At 40.9% G+C, this 13,129-nt stretch overlaps 1 protein-coding gene across 1 annotated transcript; it reads right to left on the bottom strand.

The window, feature by feature from the left end:
• Positions 1–1,182: 1,182 nt before the first annotated feature.
• On the bottom strand, positions 1,183–12,090 carry CCT2 (chaperonin containing TCP1 subunit 2). The gene is made up of 16 exons (XM_081878544.1): positions 11,916–12,090; positions 9,468–9,542; positions 9,273–9,338; positions 9,069–9,180; positions 8,622–8,698; positions 8,208–8,320; positions 6,903–7,105; positions 5,870–5,970; positions 5,661–5,788; positions 5,147–5,250; positions 4,407–4,526; positions 3,684–3,812; positions 3,478–3,581; positions 2,674–2,773; positions 2,218–2,359; positions 1,183–1,439 (listed from the first exon to the last, which is right to left on the bottom strand). Exons 1-16 carry the CDS (start codon positions 11,916–11,918, stop codon positions 1,409–1,411), a joined length of 1,608 nt encoding a protein of 535 aa, XP_081734670.1. The 5' UTR covers positions 11,919–12,090; the 3' UTR covers positions 1,183–1,408.
• Positions 12,091–13,129: the final 1,039 nt, after the last annotated feature.

Raw genomic sequence — 13,129 nt, forward strand, 5'->3', positions numbered from 1 at the left:
AAATGCAGGTCCCTTGCCTTCTGTAAAATTAAAACCAATGCTATAGCACTAGCTCTGTGGTATTAAAGAAATTGTGTGTATTTTGAAGGCACTTTGAAGATATTTCATCCTGCAAATGTATCTAGTACAACCAAACAGGGAAATTCTTTGCATTTATCCTGGTTTTGTGTGTAAATGAGAACTTTTAACTTGGGGTTCACCAGTTACAAATCCGACTACATGGAGTCCATCTGCACACCAGCTTGAGCGCTGCTCAGGGAAATGTAGAATGTGTAGGGTTAGGAGAGATAGGACCCCTAGCATAGTGTTCAGCACCATCAGTCTCTGGGGAAGACATGACTGATAGAAAAGCAAGATTTATAGATATGCCATTAGAATAGTTTGTTTCCATTTAACTATTTAACCCAGTGTTATCCAATTAACGAAGTACTGCGGACCCCATTTTTCAATAGTCAAGCCAATGACCCTCCTACTTTTGAAAATGTAGATATCTTTGTGGTACTTTTCACTATGTGAATGGTACCACGGACCACCAATCGGGAACCACTGCTTTAGCCCATTATACATGCTTAACAAGTAAGAGGATGTATGCAGTTAGTTGTTTTACCTTTTAAATTAAAAGGCGTGAAATATGTTGGCTGTGATCCCAAGCTTTTTATTATTTCATTGTGAACTATTTCTCCTCCAACTTTCCAAGCTATTTCAGAACTCTGAAAGTAGACTACAGCCTACAAAAGCTCATGCCACAAGACATGTGTTCATAGTTACAGTACCACAGCACTCTATCATTTGCTGCAATCAGCTAATAGAATTACTTCTTCCAGATTTTTTTTTAACATGCCAACTAGAAATTAACTTTTATTGTCTTGAGGAAGTCATGTAGTTGAACCTCCAATTCCAGCAAAAACAGTGAGAGTTCAGATTACTTCCTCCTTGCCGAGATGTGATAAGCACACAACTAGCTAAGGTTTAGTGGCTTGCATTATCTTCATGCAATGCTTAATAAAAGGATCACACAGGATGACATTTTTAAATACTAGCAGTAAACTTTGCTTTCATGATCAGCCACCTGCATATTATCTGAATTGTGCTCTCATTGTTTCACATGTATGCATTTGAAGGTCTTTCCAATAAAAAGCGCACACTCCGGTACTATACCAAGGTAAATGGAAAGTCAAAACAATTTGAAACTTTTATTATGCGGTACTACAAAGAGGATGGTGGGGAAGTATAGATGTTATACAATAAGAATGAATTGGTCTTTTTGAAGCAATATAAGTTAAACCAACAAAAGAATGATCACATGCCAAAGCTCAATATTCCATCCCTTTATTCTTCAAATCGGTCTGAAGGGCACAACGTATTTTGCAAACTTCTGGTCCACGTGTTTTTATTGACCACGGAATACTCAACACGGATAACGATCTGGTACTCTTTTCCTGCAAGAAGAATTAGAATTCAGTACACGAAAATGTTGGGAGGAAAGAAGTGTCTCCAAGTTTATTGCAAGCCTAGAATGTTAAGAACCTAAAAGTGTTTGTACATGTTTGTTATTTAGTTCATCAGCAATAGCCTTCTCAGTCCACTCTTAATTGCCCAGGTAATCCCAGAGTAGGTTACAATGATATTTCAATTTGTAACAGTAGCAGGCAGAGATAGCTACAAGTCAAGAGGATAAAACCATCATTTGGCTCACTACCACAGATTCCTGGACAAATTAGTGTATCTACAAGAGAGTTGGCACCAGATACATCTAAGGGGGAGGGAATTCAACAGTCAGACAACCAACACCAAGAAAGTCCTTCCTCCTGCGCTGTGTATCAGTCAATTAATTGCAGCTCCATCAAGAGGGCCTCCCCACAGATCTTCATGTATGAGTTCACCACATGCTGGATCCCTTCTGATTATTCTGAATCAGGCAAGGAAGGCAAGTGCCAAGGGGGTATGTTTTCAGTCCCACTGCTTCAACTCCCTTGGCCACATCCTCAGGCCTCAAAACCTGGAACAGATCCTACTAGACCAAATAGGACACTGATGGTACCTTGATGGGAGTATATCCTCTATTAGTCGGTAGCATCAAATGTACAACCATAACAAAATTTCATAAACATAGAAGCATACCTATTATTAGGAAATTATAGTTCAAATCAATTGTTTTTCTGATAAAGATTGATTACGGCATTGTCTCGCAAGAACTGGGAAAGCTTTGGGTTTTACCTTGGAGCTGCTTTAATAATATCATCGACACGGAGAATCACCTCTGCAGCTTCAGCAGCACTCAGCAAAACTTGCCGTTTCACTTGAAAGCTTTCCACCACTCCCAGAGTTGCCATGTCTGCAATGGTAGCCTCCTTCATGTCTTCAAGAGATTAAAAAAAAAAAAGTTTCTCAGTGTTAATAAGGCAAGCATCCCATTTCCATAATTGTTTTCCATTTTCTATCTTGGCACTGATTAAATGATACTGATTTTAATTAAAGGTCTACACATTTTCAAGTGGAATTTGCATTTAGTGAAATTCAGTCTTACGCCTGATTTTAATTTTCACTGCTGTTGTTGAATATAAAGCACCCCAAAGCAGCTTCTATTCCCACTGCAAGTGTTTATTAGTCTCAGTTACACAAAGGTGCATTTTTTAAAAATAAAACATATAAACTATATATAAAAATCCTTACCAAGTCCATACGTGGTTTTCCCTTCAATATGAGCAGCTCGAAGCTGGGAAACCAAATCTGCACTGTCATAGCCAGCATTATCAGCGATGATAGTTGGGAGCTAACAAAATAAAGCAGGCTTGTTGTACCATTTGGCAAAGAACAAACCTGCAAACTACATGCCAGTTGCAAAAATAAATAACAATAATGCACAGCACACATATAAGCGCTATTAGTTACTATTGCACTATTGCACTATCCTTACTCAAAATATGTGTATCCTTGATGCAGAATCTGAATTTGTCAATACTGACAATCTTTGGCAATCCCTCCCATTCACTGAAGAGAAACAAGTTTACAAGAGAATCCCAGATCTCTGCTTAGGTCAGGGCTAGCGAACCATTATCCCTGACCACTGGCCACATTGGACAGGGCTGATGGAAGCTGGAGTCCAACAACATCTGGAGGGCCACAGTCCTCCCTTCCTGGTTCAAGGGAATCCTGCTACAATTGGTTTGGAGAGAGAGAAAGCCAACCCATGTTGTAAAAGCGCTTAGAAATAACGCTATGTAAAGCCAGCCAAGTCAAAAGAAACATGGGAAAGGGCCTAGAGGAAGATAGGTAATGTTACTCTTCCTTGGTTAACAAGGGCACAGTTTGGCTGCATGAGCCACAAACCTGAAAACTACCATCTTGAAAGACTTTGCAATGACCAACAACCAGTAAATGTCATGTGGGTGCTCAGCCTCCTCCTCATAATTATTAGCTTTCCAGAGCATTGTGCTTTGTTATACTGGTAGTAAAGAGAACCAAACACTAGTTTACCGTGCTCAAGGCCTTAGCGAAAGACTCCATTGCTACAGATTCCTTGCCTGGTGTTCTCTTTGCAAGCTCCCAGACAGCATTAGCCATTAACATCTCTGAGCAGCCTATGAGTTAGGAAACAAACAGACACCTTGTAACTAACCTGAGCAAGTATTAAAGTTAAACTTTCAATTGCTGGAGTTAAAATAAGAACACTGTATATTTACCTCCACCATACACCGTTCTAGTATCTTTTACAGTCTGGGCAAGAACACACAGTGCATCATGCAGAGATCTTTCCGCTTCATCTATGATCTGTTGTGTTGCACCACGCAGAACTACGGTGCATGCTTCACCTAAAAGGTATAAAAAGGTAAGGAAAAGCAATAAAAATATTTCCAACAAAATCCTGTCTCCTACATATAAAAGGACATTGAACCTGCTGCCCTGCTGCCTATCAAGCCAAATCCTAAAGCCGCATAGTGTGGACTGGTTATTATTATTATTAATTATTGTTAAAATATATGTACCATCTGCAGGTCTCAGGGCAGTTCACTATATAAAAGCATAAAAACAAGAAACAGCAACAAACCAATAACCCCCCTCCCCCCACTAGATGAACTGAGCTACCAGAGATGGTTGCTCTGTAGCTGCTCTTGTTGCATATTCAGGCATTTCCTTTTGCATACCTGCAAAAGGTGTTATTCTGTCTCAAGGTGGTAGAGGTGTTGGGGTCACTGCTCTTTCCATGTGTGGGTAACATATGAGCACTGCTGCTAACCACCATCCCTGATAGTTTCCAGGGACGTGCCTGTTGTTTTTAAAATTTTCAGACTGTGGGTATCTTCTCCTCCCTTCCTTGGGTAAAGCATGAATGCTCCACAGACACAGCAGTGGACGGTAGCTGGTGCATATGATTGTTCTGTCCAACACTGAGCAGCAAAACCTACCCATGGCAACTCCAGAGAAATGAAGAAGTTTATCTTCACCAATCATGACTTCTTCAATCAGCTTGCAGCTTCCTAGCTTCACCAATTCTGGATGGTCAAAAGTTGAAGCAATTTCACCACCTGAGAATGAATGCAACTTCGTGTTAGCCTTTTCCCACCACAAGTGTAAAATAGTTTTAGTAACTGTTTACTTAGTAGACATACAAACCTGAACTTTGAAAATAAGCTTTTATGAAAAGAAGTAAGAGCAATATGTATGTTCATCAGTTTCTCTCTCTCTCTCTCTCTCTCTCTGTGTGTGTTTTGTTTTAAAGAAACTACTATGCTGATATGCCACCTTTCACCTTAAATTATGGAGACATCCTCACTATCATAGTGCAAAAAAAGTTTAAAAAATGTATTGGTAGCCAATTTCAGCTCTCATGGTTGGCCCACAAGCAGCAAAGAAGCTGGGTTCTTGTGTAACTTTCCCGAATAGCTAAGAAAGAAATCAGATTTACAGTATGTTGTAAAAAAAAAAAAGAAGAAGACGTGTAGAAGTTCAGATCCTTTGTTCAATGGATGGTACTTTGCCGTCAAGGTAAAGTATTTACTATGTGATTCCTGGTTATTACTGGCATGTTTTTTCTGGTGCTGCTGGTTTACTTTTATTATGCAGTTGTGGGTTTTTTGGGTTTTTTACTGTACCACATTCTGGGATCCCTTGTGTAACAAAAGGCAGGTTAAAAATAATTCTGTACCTGTAACAAGAGCTAGACGTTCAACTCCAGCAAAATCTGCATGTTCAATAGCCATAACACCAGCAGCAGCAAACATCTGTTCTGGGTAGTTATAGATCAATTGCCTGTAATAAGAAAAGGTGCTCATAATAATGTGGCAGAAAACATATCTTAATTTATCTCAACAAAAACTTCCATAGTGCTTAACAGTACAATGATTTTTAAACACCGTGTATGACTTTAACTGTTAAAGACTAGTAACCAAGGTTTTGTTCTTGGGTTCAACAAGCCAGGCTCTAGCTTTCATCCATGGTATGGCATGGCGGCAGCAGAAGCAGATATGAGGAAGGAGTGATGTGGGAATTTCTGAGCACCTTGCACCAGAATGCTGTTTGCTCACACTAAACTACAGTTTGTTTTAAGCTGTGGTTTAAGGTGATGTGTGAACTGTGCCACTATGTAGTTACAGGCTTGTCAGCAGAGGCTCTGAAGGGTCAGTCAGCATGTTCCAAACATCCCTCAGCATAATACATACCTGTTGATAAAGCAGTTTATTCCATGCTTCAGAATACGTTCAACCTTCTCCTTCATTTTCTCTTTTTCTGCTTGTTCAATTTCTGCCACTTTTGCTGTGGAATCCACTCTTACACGGGAGCCAAATATCTAAGAAATAAATATGACAATATTTAAAAATAGCTCAACTGCTTTGACTTCACTAGGATTTGCACCACAAAAATTGCGTACCTTAATTTTATCAGTATCCATGCCAGTATTTGCGATAAGGATTTTTGCATTTTCAATCCTTTTTGGCTGGTTGACTCCAATTTTTTTATCCAACAGAAAACCTAAAATGAAGAAGAATCAGACTTTTGTTATAGCAGCAAGGATTATCGGGCATATTTTATGAAACTGAACAGGTTGCCTGGGTCTCTTTTCACTCAAACTGTCATAGAAATAGATTCAAACAGCTGAATAAAACTGAATAAAACAAAACAGTATTCCCCCAAAATCATATGAAGCATCAAGGAACACATAAGACAGACCAAAATGAAACAGTAATAGGATCAGAAGATACTTAGCTTCTTAAATGTAGATAATTTGATACTACTTCAGATGCTTAATTCGTACAATACATTATGAAGTGACCCAAGTGCATAAATATGAAAAGGTTTCTCAGAATGGGCAAACATTCAGTTTACATAGGTAATCCTGTGATTTAAAACCATTCAGGAAGCAATGTAAACATGATCCACTTACGTTTCACATATATGGAAATAGCTTTCAGAGGCCCTTCTCTGCATGCAAAATATTACATTGGAACTTGCCTTCAAAATTTTACCAAGGCTAATAGAAATATACAAATACTGGCTGCACTCATATATCACAGTAAGCCATAACCCATCTTGTTCCTTCCATTTTCAGCGCTATATCTGAACCAGTGATTGTGTTTGTTTCACTCCTACAAACAATGAGCGGTAAGCAAAGATGATCACAGATCAGTTTACTTAGAGTGAAACAAACTATGATCCCTGGTTTGGGCATAGCACTAAGACAGGAATTGTGAGCTAGTTTTCTCCCAGTGCAAGCCTGTAGGAATAAAGCAGGCACCATTTTTTTTAAAAAAAAACACTGTCTGGTGTTATGGCTTATGTGACAGTAAAAAATGTTTTAAACTGGCTTAGTGGAAAGCCTGCTATTTTATCTTCATAGTAAGCAATGACAAGGTTCCTTGCTTTGACATAATTTACTGAATTATTACCAGTAAGCAAAATTATACCTTCATCCAAGTAGGAGTCTATTAGACTTCCTCCTAGTTTCTTGATGATATGAATAGCTTCCAGATTACCAGATCCCTTCAGCCTAAGGACAGCATCTACTGCAAGTTTTGCAAAGTGATCTTTATGATGAGTAAGCAATTTTGAAGAGAGTGTGGTTTCTGCAATATTCATCAAGTCTTTGTGAAATGAAGCTTCATTTCCCCTGAAAAGCAGAAAAAGTAAACTTAAAAGCACATCTTGGATCACCACTAAAATATATGGCCTTGATCCAGAGAACCACACAGCAAAGTTCTGCATATAATTGCAAGGCTTCTGACACTCTACTTTCGAATAACAACCACCCACCTACACCAACCTAACAAGCCGCTACCCAAACTTGGAAGACATTATCTTCAAATGTTAAGAACAAAAATACTGTAAGCCCATGCAGATGCCTAATAGCATGTGCTGCACTATTTGTAGTTTAGAAGAAACTGCATTTTCACATAAAGATGTCCAATGTTTCATCTGCATACTGAAGAGACTAAATTAATCCATGAATCATGGATTTTATTTTTTCAAATGCAGAACCTCAGCATTTAAAATCCATGAATCAACAGCAGTACAATAGGGTTTTGCCTCATTAATGTGCCATACACCCAGTCCTTCCTTTCCCTCTGTATCTAGCACATTTTTGAACTCTGGTATAAATCAAAGTTTTGCAACACAGGTCAATTTCTTCTAATACAAGACAATTTTATTCAAAATATAGGATACTGTCCTAGAACACTGTCCTAGCCAGGTGTGAAGAAGTCTGGTTCACTAGGACAAAAGAATCTAGAACAGGGAGGCTATTCTTTCCATAATAGCCACTGTAAAATATTTAAAGTAGTTGGAAAAATAGAAAACTAAAGAGGGAAGAAGCCATTTGCATCCGACACCACTGTCTTTAAAACATGTTTTTCATAAATAAATACAGCAAGATCTAAAATAATATACTGCAGAATTTAGAACGTTTTTAATCTGTTTTGAGCTGCCCAGAGTGGCTGGGGAAACCCAGCCAGATGGGTGGGGTATAAATAAATTAGTAGTAGTAGTAGAAGAATGCTCGGGATAAATTTCAAGACTATTTTGCTTATTGGTCGAATATTACAACGAAGTTGTATGTTTCAAATAGCAGGAAACACCTCTTTAAGTGCAAGCACCATTCAGCTCTTAATGCTACTTTCCTTTTTGTTTGGCTGCACACACCTGTCATTAGTTACATGATATTGGACCTTAACAATCTGAGAGACAAATGCCTGTTGTCTGTGACTAGAACTAACCCATGATCCACAGCAGATTTCACCAAGGCTTCTCTTGCTGCTTTTGTGGCTTCTCTCCAACCTGCAATAATGGTCTGAGGGTGGATTTTTCTGGCAATCAATAATTCTGCCTCCTAGAAAAATAAAAGTATTTAGTTTATCTTAATGCAGTTGCAAGTAAAACAGTAACAAGTGTACTCTCCGGCAAACACATGCCACTTTCTTGTTCCTTATTTCAGTTGTCTCAATGATGTAATAGCTTAAATAAGATTACCTGGAATCTTCAACAAATAAAAACTCCCAAATTTTTTTTATCAGTATACCTTATACATATTCTATAAAGTTAGCTATATTAGTTTGTTGCAGCAAAAAAACTTCAACTTAGCATTTCAGCATACATTTTCAGTGTTTTTAAAAAATGGAACTATTTATTACCCTTAGCAATTCAGCTGCCAGAACAGTTACTGAAGTAGTTCCATCTCCAACTTCGTCATCTTGAACCTTGGACATATCTGTGAGGAGAACGTTACCACACAAGCTTTAATATTGAAATATTATGTTGGCATTCTACACGGCTATACAGAAATCAGAGATAAAAACAGGATCTCTCTAACTGCACTGTCATACTATAGGCAAGGCTGTATGTGCCCAGGATAGGGTGCTATGTCATGAGAAGCAAATACAGCATTATGCAACGCTTAAGCAGCACCATCCAGCTTTTTCTTTACGTCTAAGTTTGACTGCTTTGGTTCAAGAACCAGCATGATGTGGTGAATAATGTCAGACTGGGAACACAGCGTACTTTTCACAGGAAGCAAACAATCTACAATCTTTTAATTTAGCAAAATAAAATATCCCCATAATGGATTTAGTCAAACATACCAACCAAAACCTTGGCTGCAGGGTTGTCCACTCCAATAGCTTTTAAGATAGTTGCGCCATCGTTGGTTACTGTCACTGTGCCTTCTCTTCCAGTACTAAGGAGAATCTTGTCCTGAAGGTCCATATTTGAAGATATTTAATATTTGACTCAAAAGTGGTAACAGTGACAAAAACAATGTATTTCAGAAATTACAAATAACTTACCATGCCCTTAGGTCCCAAAGTGCTTTTAACTAGATCTCCAATGGCAATAGCCCCAACAAAAGATGACTGGAATAAAAAAGAGGAAATTATAAATATGACCCCAAGCAGAATAAGCTCAAGCTTTCTTTTATAGCGAAACATATACAGGTGCAACTACAGTTCTAGATATCAAGTGTCAATGAATATTAGACTTGCCAAACGGGCTGTCTCTGCTCTCTCTTCATCAGCACCAGCCTTGAAGATATTCACAGGTGCTAGGGATAAGGATGCCTGAAATAATAGGAAACAAAATGCCAATTAGCATATAGTAAAGACTTAATTTTCAAATAATAATTTTACACCTTGCCATCCACTTACTATGAGTGTTATATAATTTCTGAATTCCTCACATTGTGACTATTGCTCCTTTCAGGCATGATGTTCACTTATAAATCCTACACACTAACAGGTACCAGAGCACTAAGTTCTGCCTCCCAGATCACCACTGTCATTGCCCCTCATGAGTATGAAGTGGACAGCATTTTCTATTTGGGGGCTAGGATGGAGGCTGACAGTGTGATTTAAAGTATGAACCAACCCATACCCTGCAATCATCATCTGAGGTGCTTCTTTGAGTACCTCCCCAAGAGGGCTGGAGCATGGCAGCACAAGATCAGGTCTTTTCTGCAGTGGCTTCCCATTTGTGGAATGCTCTTCACAAGGAGTCCACCTGGTGCTTTCATCACACATCTTTAGGTGCCCAGCAAAAATGTTACTCTGTAACCAGGTCTTGGGCTGATTTAACATTCTATGATCTTTTAAATGTGTTTGCGGGAGAGAAGCAATTGGTTTGTTTTCATTTTATTATGTATTTTGTTCTCATTTTGTTTTTGTTTTTAATGTTGTCAACTGCCCTGTGGTCGTCAGGTGAAGGGCGACATACAAATTTAACAGAGCTGTTCCACCAGGCCTTTGGTCAGGGCGCAGCCTGACCCCCTCCTCTGGCAATCTGCACAGAATTTTGCTTAATGGTTGCCATCAATTTGATTTTAATTAATTTTATAATGAATGTTTTTAGAATGTTGGATTATTTTGATTGTTGTTAGCCGCCCTGAGCCCAGCTTCGGCTGGGGAGGGCGGGATATAAATAAAAATTATTATTATTATTATTATTATTATAAAAAATCTTACAAAAGCAGGGTTCTAGATCACATGTGGAGCCTCAATGAGTAGAAGCACTTCATCCTCCAATTTGTGGAAGGCAACAGTATGGTGATGTTTGGGGAATAAGCTGAGCATGCTTGTCCCTCCTCAGGTGTAAAATGTACACACAAATCAAACAACCAAACAAGAGCTTACAGCTGCAGAACAGCGATGAGGAATATCTTGACCGCAGGCCAAATAATGCCCACACGGCCCACCAGGCCATTTTGGTCAAGATACACGAGCCTGTCTTGTACCTGCTATTGTCAAGTGTGGGGCAGCTAAAGACACACTGTCCGCAAAGCTTCCCAAGCTCTGATAATCAGGTCTTGCAAAGTACAGTGGTACCTCGGGTTAAGTACTTAATTCGTTCCAGAGGTCCGTTCTTAACCTGAAGCACCAATTTAGCTAATGGTGCCTCCTGCTGCTGCTGCCGCGCCGCCGGAGCCCGATTTCTGTACTTATCCTGAAGCAGAGTTCTTAACCTGAAGCACTATTTCTGGGTTAGCGGAGTCTGTAACCTGAAGCGTATGTAACCTGAAGCGTATGTAACCCAAGGTACCACAGTACTGTGCATGGGACTTTGTAAGACCCGCCGATCAGACGGCTGCTAGTTCCTGCAGAATGCCACACACATGGCGTCGCCAGGCTCAATGATCAGATGATGCTCAGCACTTTACATGCCTCTCTGCCTCTGCTGCTTGGTTTCAAACAACAAGGGCAAATACGGGTAGCCTCGCCCACCTGTCAAACTTGGGGAAGGAAACAAGGATGTGGTCCACCCACCAGATCCAGGCCCCCCACCCCTGCTGCAGAATGCAACGTGAACTGCGGGGCAAATCACCACATGGAAATTTAAGGAAAAGGGCGGGGTGTGTGTGTGTGTGTGTGAGATATGCGACGCCGTAGGCATGGCAGCAGCCAGGCTCCCCTGAAAGGAGTCTTCACACAAATCCCCAATGAACTCGGGAGGCGAGATTTTGAATCATAAAAGGTTGGCTCTCTACGCGAGATTCCTGCATTGCAGGGGGTTGGGCTAGATGACCCTCGGGATCCCTTCCAACCCTATGAAGTGACTGCATGGAAGTACAACCAAGAGGCCTCTCCGGAGTCCCTCCCCCCCCCCGCCCCAGCTGCGGCTTCCTTTGTCTCTGGCGCCGGCTGCCTTTAAGCGCCGCCTGCGCACCGAAGGGGGAGGGAGGCGACCCTTCCTCCTCGGGCCGAGGAAAGGCGACGGGGACGGCCTGAAGGCCTGAAGGCCCCAGCATCCTACCGACCGTGGACGGCGCCGCCCAAGGAGAGCGGGGCCCAGGGGCCTCTCCGTCACCGGCTCCCCTCCCCTCCCCCTTTCCGGTAATTCTGGAACCTTCGGTTCCCTTCCCCACCTCAGACACGACGGGCTCCGGCTCCCCCTCAGCGAAGAGGGACGGAGGGGAGGGGATTATTAGACTCGAGGCTCACCATGTTGACGGCGCGGTCGGGCTTCCAGGCCGCTACTCGAATCTTCCCAGCCGCCTCGTGCCCGGAGCCGCAGCTGCGCGTTCGAGTGGATTCAACGAACACCGGAAATGACGCGCGCCGCCGGAGAAAGGAAGGGCAGAGCGGGCTCGTTGCATGCCGGGAAGTGTAGTTTTTCCCCGCCTACCGGCCGGTCCTTTATGCCTCTGCGTAGCGGGTTGGAGCCTAGCCAGGAATCGGCACGAGCTTGTAATGCAACGGGTGGAGATGGGTTTTCAGATCTAGTTGCTACAGCGGCAAGAATGTTACTCGCCCCAAAATGGAAAGAAGCAGAAGTCCCAGCAAAGGAAGAATTGGGTATAAAAACTTATGGAGTATGCAGAAAGATTTCTTGAAGCAACAACAGCTTGAAGCAGCTGTTAGTTCTGGGTATAGCAGTCTCACACAGTGGTATCTATATTTTTTTTAATTAGGCAAAACCGAAGGTTCTAAATACTGTACTGGGTTGCCACAAATGTCAGAGACCTGGACTTCCAAGATGGGAGATAGTGGTTAGGCACCCCTCTGATCTGGCCCAATTTAAACTATCAACAAAAATAATGGCCAGAAGCTATTAACAGACTCCACCATTTAAAGGTGGAGAAGGAAAACTTGCATTTTTGAACGGTCCTACACAAAACCACTCTCTCTACAGAAACGACAAAGGGAGTTCACTATAGTTTTAACCCAGCCTTCACGTTTGTCTGCTCAAGCACTAACTAGGTTTGGTGGCTTTCAATCCAAAACAAGAGAGACTATTGAATAGCTAATTAATGTGATGTGTACTTAAAAGCAGATTATCTTTACAGTTGACTCGACTGTAAGAAAAAGTACAAAATACAAACACCTGAAAACACCCTTCTCCCCATCCACTCAAGAAGCACTGAACACTTACATAGTAAAAATCAATATTTTATTGCCATGCTACAATTCGTATGAAGCTGGCACTGGTGAGGGGATGTTTTCAATATTACAGAATACATTTTGAAACTGACATCATCTGGTAAGCTCAATGACAAAGCATGCCAAAATTAAATGGTAGTATATGAATCTTGAAAAACAAAACATACTATGTGTAGTATAAATATCATTTTTGCTCAAAAGGAAGCATGGAATGTTTGAAACAAACCACAGTGGGAGAGGGGTGGCTTGAAACAAGTTTGTGAATTTTTCAGAAG

Source organism: Podarcis erhardii, assembly GCF_964252035.2.
Source record: "Podarcis erhardii genome assembly, chromosome: 10".
NCBI classification, from domain to species: domain Eukaryota; kingdom Metazoa; phylum Chordata; class Lepidosauria; order Squamata; family Lacertidae; genus Podarcis; species Podarcis erhardii.

Bases quoted from the DNA above. Each gene is read 5' to 3' on its own strand.
- CCT2 (XM_081878544.1), bottom strand. The intron at 8,699-9,068 runs GTATGTTTGACT...TTCTCCTCACAG, and splicing joins TGCAGCCAAGGTTTTGGTTG to ATATGTCCAAGGTTCAAGAT. The intron at 5,251-5,660 runs GTATGTATTATG...TTCTTATTACAG, and splicing joins ATAAACTGCTTTATCAACAG to GCAATTGATCTATAACTACC.